At 38.2% G+C, this 22,168-nt stretch overlaps 1 protein-coding gene across 9 annotated transcripts in view; it reads right to left on the reverse strand.

Annotated features, from left to right (window-relative positions):
* Positions 1–22,168, reverse strand: part of FRYL (FRY like transcription coactivator) — a 233,791-nt gene that overhangs the window by 10,210 nt on the left and 201,413 nt on the right. For all 9 annotated transcript variants that reach the window (XM_078394668.1, XM_078394667.1, XM_073001278.2 and 6 more), the window contains 10 exons: positions 18,840–18,980; positions 16,859–17,056; positions 15,970–16,131; positions 15,601–15,675; positions 15,187–15,363; positions 11,814–12,014; positions 10,277–10,447; positions 5,331–5,584; positions 3,301–3,505; positions 2,512–2,661 (listed from right to left, as the gene is read on the reverse strand). In XM_078394668.1, coding sequence (XP_078250794.1) covers positions 2,512–2,661; positions 3,301–3,505; positions 5,331–5,584; positions 10,277–10,447; positions 11,814–12,014; positions 15,187–15,363; positions 15,601–15,675; positions 15,970–16,131; positions 16,859–17,056; positions 18,840–18,980 — 1,734 coding nt within the window. The remainder of the gene's footprint in view (positions 1–2,511; positions 2,662–3,300; positions 3,506–5,330; positions 5,585–10,276; positions 10,448–11,813; positions 12,015–15,186; positions 15,364–15,600; positions 15,676–15,969; positions 16,132–16,858; positions 17,057–18,839; positions 18,981–22,168) is intronic.

Genomic DNA, 22,168 nt, shown 5'->3' on the forward strand with positions numbered 1-22,168 from the left:
ATGATTCCCAGGTAGCACAGCAGAAGCTTCCTTGCTTTTGAAAGTACAAACAAGCCAGAGAAGACAGCAACTGAGGTAAATAACCAGAAAACCAATCTACAGACTTATATTTGGGGGCTGCACCTCCCAGAATTCTGTCTGGAATTTCTAGAAAATTCTGGGATTGCAGTCCAAAGATATGAAAGAGCACTGCCCCTAATAAGCCTTATTTGGGTAACCGTGTGGTGAAGAGAACATTCTAGCCTCATGCTCTTCGCATTTCCCTCACAGGGACAAACAGAAAGTGCTGCAATCCGTGGGAGCTGGGACCCTGATTTACATAGAGGGGTGACAAAACTGGGAATGGAGGCAGAGGATGCTGGTTGTATATTGAGTATGTTGTAATTCTGTGCCATCAGGTTGCCTCCAACTTATGGCAACCCTATGAATGAGAGATCGCCAGAATGTCCTTTCTCAACAGCCTTGCTTGGCTCTTAGAAACTCAAGCCTGTGCCTTCATTTAGGGAGTCAAGCCATCTCATATTTGGTCTTCCTGTTTTCCTGATGCCTTCTACTTTCCCCAGCATTATTGCCTTTTCCAGAGAATCTCACCTTCTCACAATGTGCCCAAAGTAGAACACCTTCAAGTTTCATCATTTTTGCTCTGGAGATAGTTCAGACTTGATTTTGTCTAGGACCCATTTGTTTGTATTTCTGGCCATCCAGGGTATCCTCAAAACTGGCACCATATTACATTTTTTTTCTGTCAGCTTTCTTTACTATCTGGCTTTCACACCTGTACATGGTGAGCAGGAATACAAGAATGTGGATGATTTTGTCCTTAGTCTCCAGGATGATCTTTTCTTGATGATCTTTTCTAATTTCTTCATTGCTGCCAATCTTCTTCTGGTTTCTTGGCTGCAGTCTCCCTTTATATTGATGACTTAACCAAAGCATAAATGTAAAGGTTCCCCTTGACATTTAGTCCAGTCGTGTCCAACTCTAGGGGGCGGTGCTCATCCCTGTTTCCAAGCCGTAGAGCCAGCATTGTCTGTAGACAGTTTCCGTGGTCACGTGGCCAGCACGACTAGACACGGAACGCCATTACCTTTCCACTGTGGTGGTATATATTTATCTACTTGCATTTGCATGCTTTCGAACTGCTAGGTTGGCAGGAGCTGGGACAAGCGATGGGAGCTCACTCCATTGCGTGGATTCAGTCTTAACGACTGCTGGTCTTCTGACCTTGCAGCACAGAGGCTTCTGCGGTTTTACCTGGAGCAGCACCACATCCCTTTAACCAAAGTATAAACAATCTTTAACTATTTCAATTTATTCATTGTCAACATTAAAGCTGTGTAGTTCTTCTGTAATCATGTTTTATGTCTTTTTAATGTTCAACTGCAGCGCTGCTTTGGTACTCCTTTCAGTTTCACCAGAAGTTGTTTTAAGTCATTGCTTTTGGCCGGGAAGATGGTGTCATCTGCATATACTGATGTTTCTTCCAACACTTTTCATTCCTCCTTCATCTGAATCTAGTCTAGCTTTTCATATATATGTTCTACATACAAAATGAACAGACCGGGAGATAAAATACACCCATGTCTGACACCTTTGCCTATAGGAAACCATTCTGCACCTCCATAAAAAGGTAAAGGTAAAGGTTCCCCTTGACAATTTTTGTCCAGTCGTGTTCGACTCTAGGGGGCGGTGCTCATCCCTGTTTCCAAGCCATAGAGCCAGCATTTGTCCAAAGACAATCTTCCATGGTCACATGGCCAGTGCGACTTAGAACGCTGTTACCTTTCCACCAAGATGGTCCCTATTTATCTACTTGCATTTGCATGCTTTTGAACCGCCAGGTTGGCAGGAGCTGGGACAAAGTGACAGGAGTTCACTCCATCGCGTGGATTTGATCTTATGACTGCTGGTCTTCTGACCCTGCAGCACAGGCTTCTGCAGTTTAGCCCGCAGCGCCACCACGTCCCTCCATATTCTGTACCTCCATATTCTGTGCTATTAGTGGCTTCTTGTACGGATTATGCATCAGGACAATTGCACACCCACTTCTTTCAGAACAAATTACCCATAGTTTCTCATGATCTATATAATCAAAGGCTTTGCTTAGTCCAGAAAATACAGGCTGATCTTCTGAAATTTTTTGGGTGGATATTTGCAATATGACACTGACTGCCTCTTCTGATGAGTACACCTACATATAAAATACCTAAACGGTGCTATTGCCAATGCCAATTTTGAAGATCATTGGAGTGAATGCAACTTTGTTGAGCATCAACAATCAAATGAATAATAATCTACCACAGAGAACCAGAATTTAGTAAAGAATCTAGGTGGCTACTGAGTTTCGAGCTTCTGAGTCATCACCAATTTTAAAATGCCTTTGTACTGAAAGCAATGTGAGTTTCTTTTAAAATGTGATTCCTTGTATACTCTGAAATATAGAACGTTTTGTAGTAAGAATAATTAGACAGAGAAACATTTGAACAGAGAAAAATAAATACACCAACTTACTGTTTCTGCATCCACAAAAACAGTTGGGCATTTAGAATGCATCATCATAACTTCCAGTGAACTTTTAAATTTTGTTCCAATTCGTTGCAGATTCTCACCAAGAAAACTGACAGATTCATGTGTTATAGCTCCAAACTTCCTCTGAATGGTCTAAAGATAATAAGAGTAGAATAAAAGTACTATGATGTTTTCACTTTTTTTTTGGTATAGATTGCTTAATATTAATTTTGGTCTGGAAGACAACACTGCTAAATAGGAGGGGGATCCAGGGACTCTAAGGCAGGGAGAGATCAGAGCAAATGAAGTCTTTAGAAAAATTAAAAATAACATAGTGCCATTACTAGTATGACCCCCTAGCGCACACACCTAGCTCTTCTCCCTTCATCTGTGTTTGTGTATGTTAGACTGCCCTCATCTTTCACAACTGAAAACAGGAAGTCATGCTTAAGACTAAATTCTCCCTTTTCCTTTGCTGCTTGGAGTGGTGCAGTCCTAAGCGAGGAGAAAAAGCAATCTATTTGTAGAGTAGAAGTGATACTGAGATATTTGACACTTTCTGGAACACTCTTCTCCCAAGTTAAATGTTGGTAAAATGAAACAGAGTAACATGTAACAATTGTTAACAGTGACCTTCAAAATGAATATTAAGGTCTTACAGGCAGAGATCTGCAGATATTCTACCCAAGCCTCACAAACAGTATCGGCACAACTCTTGTAAGAGGTGATGGGGAAACCTAGAGAGGCAGTTTTCCCACTGGTGATGGGAAAGGGAAGGGAAAGGTATCTAACCTGAAACAATCGAGAGAATACATGAAATGTATAAACAGCAGAAGAGCCATCAGTATCTGTCAACAGCTGATTAACATGGCAGCGCCAAGCCTCCTCTTCATCATCATATGTCTGAGGTTGAAAAGCTGCCAATATGGCAGAAAGAAATGGGGAAGGTGGGGGAGATGTCTGTACTTCTGGAAAGCCATCCTGGTCTTCATCTTGACTGTCAATAAAGTAAACAAATACATGATAAATAAAATCTGTTTCAGAGTTTTTGACTGATGACCATCCCATACAATTTATGTTGTGCAAGATAGTTTTACATTCTAAAACTGGTATTTCAATCTAAATTTGAAGTTCAAGTTCCAATTGTAATTAAAACCAAAAATAGTGCAAGGAATGTGTAGGTTAAGGTTCTGCTAACAAAAATATCTGAGGCTTCGAACAACAAACATTCTCTTTGAAGCACAGCTGCATTTTTAAAATTGTAAAAATTTACCCAGGATTTACGAAGAGAACACCTTTCTTTCCCCTACCATGTTGTATATTGATCTTGATAAAGTTATTCTAAACTCACTGAAGTAAACTATAATGCATAGATTCAGTATATAAAGCTCTCTCTGGGTTTTATTCATTTATTATACAACATATTATATAAATATATTGTTTCCTGCTTAATAAATAAATTAATCATTGTTTCCATAGCTTAAGTCAGATTCACCTGTAACTACAAATTTTACTCTCCTCAGCTGGTGACAGCAACAGAAGTCATAATACAGTGGGAAATTGCACTAAGAGGAATGTTTTAATACAAATGTTTTCCACTTAAGTCTTGTATGCAAGTACTCAAACAGTGGGTGAAACTCTATTGTATAAATTTATGCTGGTGGAAGATGATGATATCATCAGTTGGTGCCAGTAAATTTTCATTTAAATTGTTTAAAAGTTTCTTATCCTCTCCCATTTTAGATTCTGAGGCTCCCTTTTGCCCTGGGAAAGCCTTTGGGAACCTTGGGATGGGGGGGGGAAGAGAGAGAGCTTTCTATCGTCAAAAATCACCGCCAGGATCAGAACCAACTGTGGCTATTTTTGGTGATGAAAGGCTTCCTCATCCCAAGGCTCTCAAAGGCTTCTGCAGGGCCAAAGGGAGTCTCAGGAGCCTTGGAACATAAAATTGGAGGACAGGAAGCTTTAAATTAATTTACATTACATTTTACTTGTGCCACCAGCATACACTGATGTTGACTGGATTTTGGCCAGTGTGTCCTAGGATAACCTGCAGTTAAGTGAATCAGAAGAATGGTTTATGGGATATTAGCTTGAAACAAGACTGAATACAATACATTATAGCTACAAAAATAGAACATATTATTAAATGCTGTAGGCTGTTTTTTTTCAGATTAGATTGATTTGGAGGGCAGAGAAACCTTCAGTATATTTTACTAAATTTTATGATGCACTTGGTAGATTATAGTTTGTACTGTTCAAAGATGCCCTTTAAATGTGTTTGATTACCTGTGGTATACCAGATCTGAATTCACCTGGTTTACTCGACTTTTAATGATTCTGTATGTAAAGCTATAATCTACTATCAGGTCTTTGACCCAAATGACAACTTCAATTTTTATTGAGCATAGCTGCTAGAATTAACAGCCTTTGAATTTTTCATATCTAATATTTGATTTAAAATATTCTAACACTTTTGTCTTCTGACAGAATTATTCCAGTGTTAAATATAAATTTTAAAGCAGCACTGAAATTATGACACCTGGAAGTTTACTAGTAGCCACTAGTCAAATACATCATTGTGAAAGATGCTAATCTCTCTATTGCAACAGAGATTTTACTTTAATGAGATGAAATATGTTTCTGTGGTTTCATATCAAACGAATTTTGCTGGACAGCTCAGTGGCTTAGGTATCTGACTGCAGAGTCAGAGACTGGAGTTGGATTCCCCACTGTGCCTCCTTGACAGGCGCTGGATTCAGTGATCCATAGGGTCCTTTCCAGCTCTGCAGTTCGAAGATGATGATGATGAAGAATTTTACCTAGACAGTCCAGAAAAGTCAGCTTCTTCTTCTTCACATCTTTCATCTAGCTCCTTTAATGCAAGTGTGACATCATCTTCACAGACTGACTCAGTGTAGCTCTCAGTAGCAGGATGTTCTGGAATCTCAGGAGCTTCCTCCACTTCTAAAGGCTCATGGCAGTTTAAGGACCCTTGCTGTTCTTGCAACACAAATGATCCAGTATCTTCACTTGCTATACTGACTTGCTCATCCTTTATAAGTGAACTGCCATCCTGAAAATAAAGCAATGTATTTTTATAATTATAGTACATAAAAATCCAGAATGTAGTTGCCTTTATCCAAACCTAATGGTTGTTATTTTGTTGAGTCTCTCAATATTTCTTCCATGTCAAATAGAGGCTTAGACCAGAATCCCATTCAGAAAATGTGATGCATGACACTCAATGGGTGTAACGCTCCACATAATCTCCAGCTTGCAGATGCGTGAGCTAGAGATCACCTTTTTTTATCAGGCTTCCATATCTGCAAGGAGACAGTGATTCCTGCTTTGCGTAAATGTCAAGAAAAAACAACCATGCATAAATAAGACCATTGCATGCATGGTAAAAACAGTGAGGATTCAGTCCATAGTAATAACATAGCATTTTCACACTTTTAGTAACCTTTTCTTCTGTTGTTTCTCAACTCACCCTCAATATTTCATTTTTCTAAAATAATCACAATGACAGTTTCAGAGAAAGCAAGAAATTGCTTTCCCCCACCACTTTCTTCACAAGAAAGATGGTACAGAGTAAATGGGCCATGCAGGATCTTTCAAGATATGTATTTTGTGCTATGTTTTGCCCTGGCATTTCTCTAACATCTTGGGTCTACAATATATTCTTCTCTACAAGAAAAAAAAGCATGGAAGACTATGGGGAACATCATCAATAAGGTTTTAAATTGCCATAAAGCCAGATGAGCCACAGTGTGCATGTGTTTTCTTTACTGGTTAGATTAAAGAGAGTTGCTCTGTCTCACTATAGAAATATGACCCAGCTGATAAAATTTACAATGATATCTTTAAACTGATCAGCTTATAGCTTTGTTGAAGAACTCTGGAGGAGTCCTAGTTATTTCTCCTCAATTGTGGTTGAAGAATCTTTTGCAGTCCATGAAGCAAAAAGGTTTCTGTCTGTCTGAATGCCAGCAATGGGAAGGATCACATCCACCTGACTGCTGACACAAACCTTCCTAATTGTCCATAGCTTAATACGTACATATATACCCATTCAAGCATACAAACACATCCATTTTTACACATCACACACAAAAATGCTTGAAACAGCTGTATGAAAACTGTACCTTTAAAATGATTGCTGCATTGTTCGCAATTTTTCAAAGGCTTGCATTGTTGAAAGAGATTAGCCCTTTCTTTCTTAGAAAAAAATACCTTAATTTTAACAGGTTACTATTGAAATTCTTTAGCTTCTCCGCCAAACAAATCAAAATGGCATCAATAAATGCCATCTTATGAAAACAATGTTTCAAAGGCAATACTGTATTGACAATGTTTAGTCATTAAATATTGTTATTTATTGGTATGCACTCTATAGAATGCATACCACTTTGTATGCTCCCCCTTCATAAAAGGAAAGACCCACGTATCTTCAGTAAAAAAATCACTTTAGAAATGATGATTTCCTCATTTGCATATTAGCTGTTTTGGGACTACAAATCCAAGAATCCCTAACCAATACAGACAAAGCTAAGTCTTCTGAAAGTTATAGCACAAGCTTGAGAGTCACTGCTCAATACAAAGCTAGTAAGTAATGAAGCACTTTCACAGCACACCGCCAAGGAAGCCAATATAGATAGCAGAATGAATTCGCACAGTAAAAAAACTTAGTATCCTCTCTTCTCTACCACATTAGGCCATAGAAGCATAGGTTTTCCAACACATCCCGTGCATGGAACATTCATATCTACATCCCAATGCTTCCAGTCTCCCATAGATAACTAGTTTTCAAAATACTGTTAGAAGGTTGACTAAAAAATAGCATTTAAACTTATTTGAAGCAGAACTAGCCTCTGGTCTTAAGAGGGTTGGGATGATTGGTGCAGACCTTTCTTAGTAGAATAGCTAGAGGGGATGCATGTGTTTAGGAAACTGTGAACTGCAATAGCTGTGCAGGAGAGGGAGTGGAAGTTTTTGGTAATGTTAATGCGCTCTATTTTAATGACCTCCATGGCAGGGTATATGGACATCAATATATAATTTTTGCTTCACCTTTTTCTCACATTGCCCATCTTGAGCAATACTAATACCATTGATTTAAATTGTTTTAACTCTTTTATGATATGTTGATAATGGCTATCATTTTTGTTATATGAAGAAGTGCCAATTACTTCTACTATTATACAGAGTCAGCATTTCAAAAAGGTGATCTAATTCTCTTAAACAGTGCCAACGTAAGAACAGGACACTCACTCATGGCAGTTTTAAAATCATTGTGAAGATCATATAATTGACAAATGCTACAAGAAAAAAGCCCCGAATAATTAATAGTTAATGCTCTGTGAAGGATTCAAGAAAAACACTTTACAAAATAAAGCAAAGCTAAGACTTCTGTGGGAGTTGGTGAGAAGCCTCTCAATCCTTACTACCTCTTTATTTGGGTCTGAAGCTAGTGCTATTCTACCACTCACCTTTATTTAGGCTACTTACTTCTGCTGTCCCTCATGGGCCCAGCTGGCTAGCATACTAGGTTGGAGGAGGAGGAAGTTCCTTATAACTGCTTTTAAAAAGCAGGATATGAAGGCCCTAACAGGATACTAAATTTGGTCCTGCTGCAAACTTTTCCACGCATCCCATCTGACCCCTTAAAACAGACAGCATAAGCTTACATCATGACGATAGTGCTCAAGTTTTATTCTTAACCATAATCCCCATAGAGCTGTCTAGTCCACTACGAGGGGGTGCTGGTAAGTATTGAGCCTTTCCCAGAAAAAATTGAGCCAGGAAGCTGTAACTGCCACACTATTCTACATATTCCCCCAGGAAGTCAATGCACTTGTGACATCTGTCCTGCAGCTTCTTAAGTCCCTGCAAATAAAATTATTCCGACTGCTGGTGTAACCACTCATTTGCAGCATTAATTGCCTCCAGAACACTCCCAAATCGTCCCTTTAGGTGTTTTTTGAGTTTGGGGAACAGATAATAGTCAGAAGGAGCCAGGTTGGGAGAATAGGGTGGATGGGGCATCACTTGAAAGCCTAAAGATGTCAGTTTTGCCATTGTTTCACCTGCAGTGTGTGACGAGGTGTTGTCATGCAATGGGATGACACCTTTGGAGAGCTTTCCTTGATGTTTTTCCTTGATGTTTTGCCTCAACTTTGTCAATAAAATACAGTAATATTTTGCATTGATGGTTGAACCCTGTTGGAGGTAGCCCACCAGCAGAACTCCCTTCTTATCCCAAAAACTGTTGCTATTTGCTTCTGCACCGACCTTTGCACTCGGAATTTCATTGGCCTGGGGGAACCAATGTGCCTCCATTCCTTAGACTGTTCCTTTGTCTCAGGATCATAACAGTAGATCCATGTCTCATCACCAGTTACCAGTTTGCCCAGGAAATCTGACTCATTTCTTGCAAAATGTTCCAAAATAGCCACCAATGACTCTACATGTTTCCTCTTTTGTTCAGTTGTCAAAAGTTTGGGGATCCACTTTGCTGCCAGCTTTCTCATTTCCAAATTGTTGTGGATAATGACACCAACTCTCTCACATGATATTCTCAGATATATATCAATGCTTTTGGCTGATATTCGGTAGTTCTCCATGATCATGTCATGGATGGCTTTCACATTTGCAGGAACAGAGACAAAAACAGGCCTTCAACTGGGTTTCTCACTTTCAACACCGAAATGGCCAGTTTAAAAACTGACAACCCAACATTTAACTGTTACATATGAAGGGCCACTGTCACCCATAGTTTGTGACATTTCATCATGGATTTGCTTTGCACCTTTCCCTTGGAGAAACAGGAACTTGATTATAGTCCTATGCTCTTCCACACTGAACTTTTCTGGAGGTGCTGCCATGTTCACTTTGGAGCTGAGCATGAAAGATAAGTTAAAATCATAGGTTGATTTTTGCACCATTGAATACAGACAAATTGGCCAATATACCCTGCAATTTATAGCTTCCTAGCTCAATTTTTAATGGGAAAGGCTCAATACTTATCAGCACCCCCTCGTATTAATGATTCTGAATGCTATCTCAGAAAAAAAAACCAGGAATATCTTATTCATTCTTCCTTCAACTGCAAAGGTTACATTTATTTCTGCCCAATAAAAATTATGACTCAGAAATGAAATGCCTTGTTATCTCTACAGTTGTTACGGTACAATAATACATGTCTATTTGCAATGGCAAATGCATAGTTAAATACTCACAGATTTCTTGCCAGCTACTAGCTGGGATCTGGTTTACTCCATAGAGACAATTCCATGTGGTGTTTTTTTTAAATGTAATGCCACTAGCAATAAAGAGGGTCTGCTCAAAAGGACTGACTGAATCAACCACTTGCTAACACAGCTGGCCTGAGGTTCATATCCCAAAGCACCAATCACAAATGCAAAGCAAAAACAGGGAAAAGATCATAGGAAAGGAAATATCACAGCAAGACAATTGCTATACCCAGAAAACCACCCTGCTCATTAGATTTTTGTTCTGCACCCCAAAACAGTCATCATTAGCCCTTCAGAAATATTTTTAACCTGCGGTGAACATCTTCATGTCTCTTAAGGAAATGATCAGTTTCTAGAAAACATCTGCATTCCTTTAGAGGTCACCACAAAAGGTTAGAAATACTACAGTTAATTTACACAATCAGTATTGCAGATGAAAATTCTTATGGAAAGAAAGCAACAGGCTAGAAAGAGCCCAAATCAGCCATGCGCCAGCCCACATTGCTCCCCACCTCAGGCAGCTGGTTGCTAGCATTTTCTAGAGGGGAAACCTCCAGACTTGGAGTCTCAGCTCTGATTTGAAGCACCTCTTCCATTCCAACACTGCTAGTGGAGTCTTGAGACTGCAGCAATGGCCCTGTATGATCTAGTGTTATGTCGTCAGCAATGGAGTCACTGTTTAGCTAAAGAGACAAAAATGCAATTCAGTAAGCATCAGCAGGAAACAGATATATGCATATATGCAGAGAGAGATTGTGTCATATATGTAAAGCACAACACCCCCCATCTTTTGTGCTTATTTTTCTGCACCTGTACTATGATTAAATCTTATGTCAAAATAGGAAAAAAACGTTTACATGGATAAAAAGCTGACTAATTAACCTGAAGTATTGTTTCAGCACATATTGATCAGCACATATAAGCGGGATGTTCCACCCTGTGCCGTTCTTCTATTAGCTTATGATGCTAATGGAGAACAGTCTGGGATCACAGCTGATTTTTAGAAAAAATGTGAGTTCTATGCTTCCTGGAGAAGACTGAAATCTGGTTACATTTCCTCGCTCCCCTTGTGCTGGTTGTGCAGAACAAGCACTTAACTCTAAGTGGATATTATTACCCAGATGTGTCCTACAGACAAAATAGATATGTCATGAGATCACTGATCTCACTAAAACCCATTCCTCAATCTGAGCTACACACACTATTTGCCTCACCAGTTAATGAACCAATTATAATAAAAAGCTTGTTCCCGCCCCTTTGCCAACAGAATCCTGGATTCCAAACAGACAAAAAAATAATGTATCCAATGAGCATTGCTCTTGTCATTATATTGATGCAATCTTTTCATTGTGTAAGAATAATTCCAAAGTATGCTTTTTAAAATTTGTCAGTAAAACAATGAATTAACCAAGTTCCACAGAAAAAGGAAAACAGTTTATTTCTTAAGTCACAAATTCCTTATTTGAGCTTCCCATGTCAGAATTTCTATACAGTATTTTAAAATATGTGATAAGGGATTGAGCAACTAAGTGGATTAATTTGGGTTAGATGTATTTATAGTTTTATTATTGTTCATTCGTGTCTTCAGTTTTTAACTCTTTGAAATTTTTCCAGTTGAAGTGCTTCTATAGCCAATAGAGCTTTCTCATGCTATGAAATTTAGAGAAAATCACCCAGTGACTGTAACATGAGCAATGTTCAGTACAATGACCACTGCTATACATAGAAAGTTTTATTTGTGGAACTGGGCAGACTATCCCTAGACATATTATGTCTTTAAAAACCCTCTATGCAGTTTATAATACACCTCTGTGCAATTTTCTGTGACAGTTTATGCTAACGCTCAGTGGATCACACCCATTAGGATTCAAGGAACAATGAGGATAGCAGAAGGCTGCACACTCACAGCTCCCTTTCATGTAGAAGAGAATACAAGAGACAACTCCAGAGAATTGTGGTGGACAGTGATACAGCTGGCAGTATCACTGTAGTACAGGTTTAAATAAAAAAAAAGACCTGGTATTTATCTAAGACGAAGAAATATTTTACCATCTGTGACCGTGATAATATCTGACTTGCTGTTAAGGCTTCTTCCTCAGAAGACTCATCGGTATCTTCCTGATTAGTCAAGTTCAAGCTAGGGGTACTACCAGAATACTGAAATTCTTGGAGTGACGGTGTATCTCCCTTGTCAATACTATCCAAGGAGCGCCTACGGACACCCCAGTTGAAATTGTCCATGCTTTCACCCTGTAATAAAAATGAAGCTTATTCTAAAGCTCTGAAAATATACAGACAATTGAAACAATCACAGCAAAACACAGCCATATAAATAATGTATTCACTGGGAGCAGAGTTTCAATCAGCCGTTCTAGTTAACTGGGTACTTAAATGAATGAGGACTGTATTTAAAGATTTAAATACATGGCAGAAACAAGGTCCTAAATATTTTCTTTCTATACCTCATGTTCAAAACTGCATAGTTCAAAAGTGTATAGTTATCTAGCATCCTTCAAAATACAAGATATCTGACTATCAAGCACAGACAAATACACCACAGATGACAACAGATGAAAACAAGCCACTGCACCAGGCTGCAACTTACCTGCAGCTCCTGGTTCGCAAAAAGAAAAACACACATAATTAGAACGAAGACAAACACTTAAAAGTTATTTTCTAATGGGGGACATTTTCTACTAGGTATCCTTGCCAACAGCAGAAGACTGATTCAAGTTTTGGAAAAGCTTTTGTCACAGAATCCTAACATTCAATTCTCTATTTTAGTAAAATTTATCTAAAAACATGAGACAAAACACTTAAAGCAATATGACTATGGCACATTTTTTTCAGTGTAACATATATTAAAATAAATGTAGTGAATTGCTGGAGGATAACACAAATGAAATCTTAAACTGACTTTATCTACATTTACTTGAAATAAATTTACAGAAATAAATTTTATTCACAGTGCAGGAAAGCATATGTTTAACCTGATTATACATGATTAAGAAAGCCTCCAGAATGAGCATATGTCCTCATGCCATTTGCACTTTGCAGTCAATTTTATGATGGAAAAGCTCTTTTTAATCATTTGGGTTATGGATCTCATTTAACAGTGTACCCCTTGATTTCTTTTTAAAGTGCCAGGAAATACTCATCCCAATATGTATTTTTTATTACTCTTTGGTTAGGGGGTTGGGATATTTTCACTCGGGATGTGAACCACCCAGAGTATTGGACTTCCATTAGATGATTTTACAGAAATGTAATAAAAATAAATAATACCTAGATGCTTCTTACCAATCATTCAAAAACACTGCCAGTATGTCTCAAACTTCTGAGTATGCCCCCCCCCGCAATGTCAATTGATCCACAAATGTTGCACTTGGTGGCCATCATTATTCCTTGCCCCTTCCAATTTTAAAGTAAAACTCCATATTCTTCATTAAGAAATTAAGATGTCAGGAAGCTGCAGACCAGCTTCAGTTTGTAATACAGGCATCAGGATGCCCACTAAAGCTTCTAAGAAATAAACAGTATACAGTACATGGAGTAGAATCATAGCTTGTTGTTCAATTTGATGGTTTCTATTTCGTCTGTGTATTTAACTGTTTTAAATGACTTTGAATTGTTTTTTAGAATTGATTGTTTTAAGAGGGTTTTACTGATTGTACTGTTTCTTAAGATCCATTGATAAAGGGCAGGTCAGAAAGAAACAAATTCATATTGCATGTGTCTGAATAGCTGTATTCAAATCCACAGCAACATATATAGCATCTATACATACAGCATGCATGCATATACATATAAGCACTCTTTTATATGACTAAAGCCAAAGAAATTGTATGAACTATGTTCCTGTCACTTTTCCTTTATGACTCAATATTAATAATGCAGCAATATAGTGGGATTTCCCCCTCAGTCTTTTAGATACTTTTATGAGGGTTTATTTCTTATGTTCTCTCTGACTCAAGAGTCTGCTAAATTCATTAGAGCTATGTTTGAATAAGTCCTTCCCTCACTAACTACAGTATTACAATGGTTTTATACTTTCATCCCCTCTACAGATACACACCCAAAAAGCCAAAGTTCTATGTACATAGTTCTTAAAGTAAGGCTAAACTATAAACATACAAATTCCTTGGAAATGAAGGATTCATGAAAGAAAGCAACAGTCCTTTGAAACTGCTTTAGTTGACCTATGGTACTATATAAATCCCTCCTATGTTGCATGTTGAGAATAACATTATTTACATGCAAACATTTGCAATTTAAAACTGCAGGACACTCAGACCTTTACCATTGTTCTATGTTCTCCATGACCATACCATTATATAGAAATAAATAATGGTAACCAAACATAACAAACCCAGCTCTATTAGAAATAAATCTATAAAAGTAAGTGAATTTGTAGTAATAAAAGAAAATGTGTTACTCTCTATGCCTGTTTCTATTGTAGCTCTGACTAAAAATTATGGACTTGAAACTTGTTATGGATAATAAAAATACTCATGGCGGGGACAGCAGTGTGCATGTCAGGTTTATTTTTGCTTTTTATAGCAATTTTAATTAAAATCTATCTGTAGCAGCAGTACCATGTTCTGTCACTAGTGGGTGACATCTACAATCTTTCCTTGAGACAAAGCTAATGACCAGCCTTTCATGTTTCACTTTTGTTAAAATTATTTAAACTTTTAAATACCCTGGATTTGGTTTCTGATATGATTTCCATGCACTGCACCAATATATTACATACAAAACACTTACAGTTTACTGCTTGAAAACAGAAGAATGCAGATAAAGATGACAAATACACCAAGAAACCAGGTACAATGGAATTGACTAAAGATCAAAGCAGTTCCAACATAAATCTTATGCCAAAATAATATTATGGAACAGGAGGAGAAAACACGGAATTTCACTTAAAATGTTCAATGATATGGTGACTGTACCAAAGGTACATGCTTCATGTTCTGTGTACAATTTCATTGGCAATATCTCAATTTTTCAATTCTTTCATCAGCTACAAAATATCAATGTTGTTCCTAAATACAGCACAGAACTGACAAAAACTAAACTATTGCTCCAATAAAGTCCACTTATATATCTATACCAGAAAATCTGTTTCAAATGCAATACCAACTGATTTTCCTTATGTATATTTTTTTAAAAAAGTAAACTGAGCAGCTGCTGTGAAATAAACATTTATGGCATGGCAAAGACCATAATATGCTGCTCTTTTTAAAGACGGGCACCTCTGTTGGTTAATGGGTAGTATTTGCTGGAGTTTTTTCAAGGTTTAGACTAGTTACACTACAGGCTGATATCAAAAGAGAACAACTGAGATCACAAAATGTTTTGTCACTTGGAAGACGGCCTTGTCAAAAAGTAAGAAAATGAAATGACCATAGTACAGAATTACCTCCGCATCCTCCAACTCCACATCTAAAAAGTCAAAATCTTTAAATACTCCAAACTGTTGTTCGCTGGTGTTATCTTCTACAACCACTTCTTCTTCCTGAATTACTTCTTCTGTTGCTGAAATAAGACTAGTTTGTTGATCACCAACTTCCAAGTCTTCATTGGAAGAAAACACAACCTAAAAAAGGTATCAGTGATATAGAGAAGTATGACTTTAATTAGGGCATTAAAAAAATTCACAACTGTTGCATCTCAAAGTTGGAAGTAAGGTGAGGCAAGGTGCAGTCCTCAAATACTGAATGATTTGTTTTATCTCACAGAAGCTTTCTAGTTGTTAAACTCTCAGGCTCACAAGTTAAAATAACAACTCACAAACTTCAGTCAGGTTAGTGTCCAGAAAAGCACAACTACTTACTGAAGGATTCTTGGGGAGACCAGATTCAGGACCACACAGAGAAAGTACATTCATTAGCTTTTCCCTGGTTCTTCGCTGAAAAAAAAATTAGAAGAGGAAAAATGTTTTGATTTGATGTAGCTAATATTCCACTCATGTGTTTTTACCAATGCATGTTACATTTAAAGATCTGTGGAGATATGATGTTAATTGGAACCAATTACCTTGAAAGGTGGTGAGCAGTCCAATGCTGGAAGCATTCAAATTGGGCAACTATCTGTCAGTTCTGCTTTGATTTGGATTCCTGCACTGAGCAGGGGGTTGGACTTGATGGCCTTATAGGCCCCTTCCAAGTCCATTATTCTATGAGTCTACTTTCAAATAATTCACCTGTGATAACTGCGGCCTCTTCCAGCTGACAGGTACCAAGGCATTAGAATTGGACCCTGAGGAAGTTGAAGAAGTACTCCTAGTAACAGCAATGACTTTAGGCTTTCCGTTTCTTCCAGCTGCACTATGCTGATCGCCATACTTATTCCCAATAATTGGTGTCTAAAAAAACACACAAATGAATACATTTTAGTATATAGTTGTTCAGAATGGTATTCCAGCTTCTGACCTCTCGCTTTGCACTGTGATCTGCAACAGTGCAAGGGGCCACTTGCAGGTTGCAACTGAGTATGAGGGGTAAATATAAGTGTTTTGTAAATAATTTAATAGGGACAAGAAATCTTTCCCGTTTTAGTATGAGATAAATTTATTCATGAAAGATTCTAATACAGTACAAATGATGCATTAAAAGTACAAATATTTCCTATGATCCATGTGACCATTGAGTTAAAATAGCTGACTTTGCTGTTCATGCTTTACCAAATGTTGACTAAAACTCAAAGAAACATATGAGTGCTTTTGGGTGCCCATGGCTGTATTTCTTCTATAATAGCTCTCCAACCCATAAGCTATCCAAATGGCTTCTGAAAGACAAATCCCTAGGGGTTAATCAAATACTTCAGTATGCCTACAGTATAACAATGTAGTGCCGTGGCACTACCATAATATTATTATCAAGCAAGGTATTATATCCTATGAGCTGAAAAATGGACATATCACTGAAAAGGAATAATAAAGACTGACTGATGATTCCTTTTGTCTGGCTAGGCAAGCTATTCAGATGTTAAGTTAATTGTATTAAATATTTAGATTTTCTTCCTTATAAAATATATTCTAACACAAAAATCAAAGTACAGAAGATCTTACACTTCAGTTATAATGATCTTACCTCTGAAATGTCAAAATGAAAATCTAAGGTTTTCCCAGGCAGTTCTTTGGAGACATTATTAAAAATTTTTGTGAATGAAATTTCAGGGGAACTTATATCACCACCACAAGACTTTGGAGTATCATTCGGTACAACAAGGCTTGCTGAACGAGATACCACCAGTTTCAAAATATTAAGTGCTTCCTTCCAATATGGGCTCTAACCAGGACAGAAAAAGGACAGAAAACTGCTATTAATGCCACCAAAAACAGTAAGAAATAGATTCACCTTAGAAAGAATGTCTACTCTAAACAGAAACATGATCAACATTTGCAATATATATATTTTAGACATCAGCCCTTAAGCAATAAATGGCAACTGAAGAAGGAGATAAGAAGCCCTTAGTACATGTGAAAAACATTACTTTGGGATGCTTAATGTATGGAAATCTCCTGACTTTTGCTGGAAATGTTGGTGAATATTGAGTATGCATAGGATAAGAGTTAGCACCATGTATCACAAAATTCAAGTAGTTTTCCCATAGTCATTTATAAATCACTCAATTTAATCTAATAGCAAGTTCACAACATGACAGACAGAACAAGTGGGATTTTCCTAGAATTATTGTTTCAGCTGCCTTAGTGTATTTTAAAAATTAGTGTACCAGTTCCACATGGGGTCAAACTATTCTCTCTCTGAGTAATCAAGGCAAGAAGGGAACACAACAGGAAAGCTTTCAGCTAAGTGCATTCTGTTAATCTTGTAGCAGTGAGCTTCCAAATATATAAAATATACACCCAACTGAGAAGTCGGTAATGGAAAAAACAAAAGCAGGGGTCATGCAGTGAAGGAAAGAGAAAATAAAAGAAGAAAAAAAAACACAGCAGGCTTGCTTTTAAGTCATTGGAAAAAAATGTACAATTCTACTTGATTGCAAAGCCTTTAGCCAGGAAAAAAGTGATAATTGATTAGATTCTTTTACCACAGGATGATTTATCACATCAGTGGCCCAATATACATAGTGAATCTGCATAATAATACAAAGTATAACTGAATATTTTCCTTACACCCGGTTCATTCACAGGAAGTATGTTTAATCCAGGAAAATAAAGATACCAGCTATGAAAAAAGCCAGAATCTCTATATAATGCACTCTCTCCCCTTTTTAGAGGTGTAAACAAAGCAGTTTTAATCTATGCAAATAGTGTTTAATATTCTTTAAATAATACAGACAAATTAAGTATTGTATATACATTTTTCCTTCATCCAAAAGAAATGGGACACTGATATTTCACTAAATCAATGTTCACTTTGGTATCAATATGCAGATTACCAATCCTTTATGTAGCAAAGATATTGACTAAAACACAGCCAATGAAGTAAAAGTCCTTTAATATTCCAAAAGGGAGGTCAGAGGTGAAACGAACAGATGGCAGAGTAAAAGAAACTTGACAACACTGATCATCAATTTTGCTTAATGTCTCTTGACAAGAGTACAATAACTTAAGTACTTTATCTGTCAACTATAAAAATGATTCCAAATAACACCAGTCATTTATCCTAGTTAATTAAAATTAAGTCTTTTTTGCATTGTTGTTCGAAGATAAAGAATAATACCAAGACCTGGTAGTTTGAAATAACTATGTGTTTCAAATATCCCTAAAAACCTTCTATAAACAGCCTAAATATTTTCCACAGATTACATTTTCAATTGATGTTTGGAAAGCTATACAGTACTCCCTAAATATAAAACACTGGTTGAAATCCAACAATAAGTCACAATTAGAGTAGGACTATTGAATCAGTGGGGATTTGGTGAGTCAACACCTCTGTAAGTTCCACAGAGGAGGAACTACTCTGGTTGTGACCTACTACTGATTTCAGCTAATAGGTGAATTCCCAATGGTACAGGCTGGACATGTTTTCCTATCTAATAGAGCAACACCCAGTAAAAATGTACAGATACATAACATTTTCAGATTAGGCTCTTCAAAATACCCACCTGAACATATTTACTGATGACCTTTATGATTTCCAGATTGAATTGCTTCACTGGTGCTGCAGACAGGTCAATGTGACTCAAAAGACTGTAAATGATTTGCAGTAACGACTGCTGCATGCTGGATATCCCTTTTTCTAACAACTAAAAATACATGTGTAAAAAGTATTTAATCCATCAGCTTTAATATGTTGATTTCTAAGACAGAAATTTCAATTAAACGTTAAATAGTTCTATTGTATGAAAGTTGGGGACAAATTTCATTGTTTAAAAAAGAATTTTGATAATGGAAATAGAAAGGTATTAAACGAAACTGCATTCTCCAATCTAGTATTTTCAAAATCTTTCTAATGTTGTGCTTGAAAGGAATCTCTGTGTGAAATCTGTGTGAATAAAATCATCACCAAAACACACAGGTCTATCTATAGGGGATATCTATATAAACCTCTGATTTATACATTGCATCCAAAGTATGGGTCTGGAAACTAGACCAGCCTGCTCATCCTTCCTGTGTTACCTGCAAATAGATATAAAAAGTGGACTACTGGTTGCATCTAGACTTGGCAGAACTTGTGTTAGTTATGACCATTTCAAGCCCCATTTATTTTAATGGGTTTACTTTACACATAACTGTCTTGATCCAAATGTGGTTGTTCAAAAGAAAGGAGAAAAAGCTAATAAAGAAATCATCATCTTAGAACTGCAGAGCTGGAAGGGACCCTCTCAAGGAGACACAAGGAGAAATTGAACTCCCAGCCTCTGGCTCTGAAACCAGATACCTAAGCTACTGAGCTATCCAGCAGTTCTGTAGTTATTATTATTATTTATTATTATTTATTTAATTTATATCCCGCCTATCTAGTCGTGGTGGACTACTCTAGGCGGCCAACAACAGAGATAAAATACAATAACATAAAACAGCATAATTACAACAACAATTAAAAATAGGGAAACAATAAAGGAGAGAAGAAAATCAAAAGTAATCTGGAGAGAAGGCCTGCCGAAACATCCAAGTCTTTAATAGGTTCTTAAAGGTGCCCAGCGAGGGAGCTCCGCGAATGCCAGGAGGTAAGTGTTACATACAGCACTGATGTTACCTGTCTGTCATGGGTTTGGAGGGAAAGTTCCATCCTATGGGGAGTGGAAGGCGGGACATCAGGAGGAGGGGCTGTACTGTATATATATGTGAAGAGCTGAGGGAGAGGAAGAAGCAGCTGAGAGAAGAAGCTGGTGTGGGAGTCTGTGTGTCAGACAGGGTACTACTGTGTGTCAGTCAGTACCAACCTGATAGGTTCAGGTGTCTGTATTGGGTAGCCAGAACTGATAGGTTCAGGGTCTGTGCTTTATTTAAAGGTGTTCTGTGTGAACCAAACTGGTGTATGTATGATTGAGACTAAGCCATGTTACTGTATCTTATTCACTTGATCATTTTATTTTCCCTGTGTGTGATTTAAATAAACCTTATTCCTTTATTTGTTAAAAATCCATTCCTGGTCTGTGTGACTCCTTACAGGGAATGGTTGGTGGCAGCTTAGTGAAACTGTGGCATATCCCAGTAGGTCTGGGGTTGTCACATTGATTGGTGTCCAGCGTGTGGGATACGACTGGTCCAGTTGTCCAGTGGTCCAGCAAAGCCTTGGCAAGTGTGCCCAGAGCAAGGGGGGTCTAGTCAGGGACAATCTGAGAGCGCGTAGGTAATCTTCTAGGCTTACCTCACGGGGAGGTAGGCTAGTGGAAGAACGTGTGACCTCAGATTGGTGGGACTAGATTAGGGAGCTCTGAGGCAACCTGTTTTGGCGGGAAAAGGCTGAGGCAAAGCTGAGTGAAGTAGCAGTGATCTAGCCTGTCTGCTGAGAGGCCTAGCAGAGGGGGGTGGACTCTGGCTGGCAACAGTTGCAAGTTAGTGCTGAAGAACAGCAGCAATCTATAGAAGGCTGTTTCTGAGGCAAAAGAGAAAAAAAAAGTGGTCGCTTTATTTTGAGGCTTGACTTTTGAAAGCAGCCTGTTCTGGGGGGGGATTATGCCCTTGACTCGAAGCCAAATGGCAGAAATGGGTGAAGTGAGGGAACCCCAGGTAGACCAAGGTTCTGAGGATGAATTTGGCTCAGTGCAGGATGAGAGCACGGGAGAACAGAACCCAGAACTCAGGAAAATGCTCATAGCCCAACAGCATGAACTGAGGATGAGGGAAATAGAAGAAAGATTAGAGAGAGAGAGAATGGAAATGGAGAGAGAGAGAGAGAAAATTGCTCTGGAAAAAGAAAGGATGGCGTATGAGTTAAGAAAATTGGAATTGATGAACCAGAATAATAATAACAATAGGGATTCTGAGGTGGGCCAATTGTCTAAAACTGACCTGAAGAAATTCCCTGTATACCACAAGGGAGATTGCCCTGAGGTGTTCTTTTCCCTAGTGGAAAGAGCGTTTGTGGACTTCTCAGTGAGGGAAACTGAGAAGATGACCATTATGCGATCTTTAATCAGTGGCAGCCTGGCAGAAGTATATGCAGAGATGCCAGAGGAATTGCTGAGAGATTTCGCAGAGTTTAAAAAACTGGTGTTTGCCAGACATGGGATAAATGCGGAACAGCTGAGGCAAAGATTCAGGTCACTCACCAAGAAACCAGAACAGACTTTTACCCAAGTGGGGGCCCAACTGGTGAGGCTGCTAGAGAAATGGCTATCTCAGGAGGGAACAGAGACCTTCCAGCAGCTCAAAGACCTGATAGCGCTGGAACAGTTTTATTCAGTCCTGCATGGGGAACTGAAGTTCCAGGTGAGGGAAAGGAAACCTAAATCTGTGGCAGAAGCGGCCGAAATCGCAGATTTTATTTCCCAAATAAGAAAGCCCTTAGGTGAGGGGAAGTCTGTAGGTAAACCTAAAGAAACCTACAGCAAGTACTCTCAGGGACCAGGAAAAAACCAGCAAGTGGGAGGGACCCATGGTGAAGGGAAGCCCTCAGACATGAAACCAAGACCTCAGATTTTAGAGGGAAAACCAAAACAAGATGAGAAAGACTCAAAATACAGCAGAAAATGTTATTTCTGTCAAGGAAAGGGCCATCTAATCTCAGAGTGTGAGAAATTAAAGCAGCTAAAAGGAAATATGCCTCATGATTTGAGTGGAACCAAGCCAAAAGCTGTGTTCTGTGTCCAGAAAGAGCAAAGCTCCTTGTCACTGAGGGAGCCTGTTGCCATGGCTACTCAATCTGGAACAGTTACATCTGCTGATCAGGCTGAGGAAAATGGTCCTCTTGTGGAGGTCAAGCGCTGCTTGCTAGTGAGAACAGATTCTCAGTTGTTTGAAACCGCAGGAGTGGACGTAGGAATAC

This window comes from Pogona vitticeps, chromosome 5, assembly GCF_051106095.1.
Source record: "Pogona vitticeps strain Pit_001003342236 chromosome 5, PviZW2.1, whole genome shotgun sequence".
Taxonomy (NCBI): domain Eukaryota; kingdom Metazoa; phylum Chordata; class Lepidosauria; order Squamata; family Agamidae; genus Pogona; species Pogona vitticeps.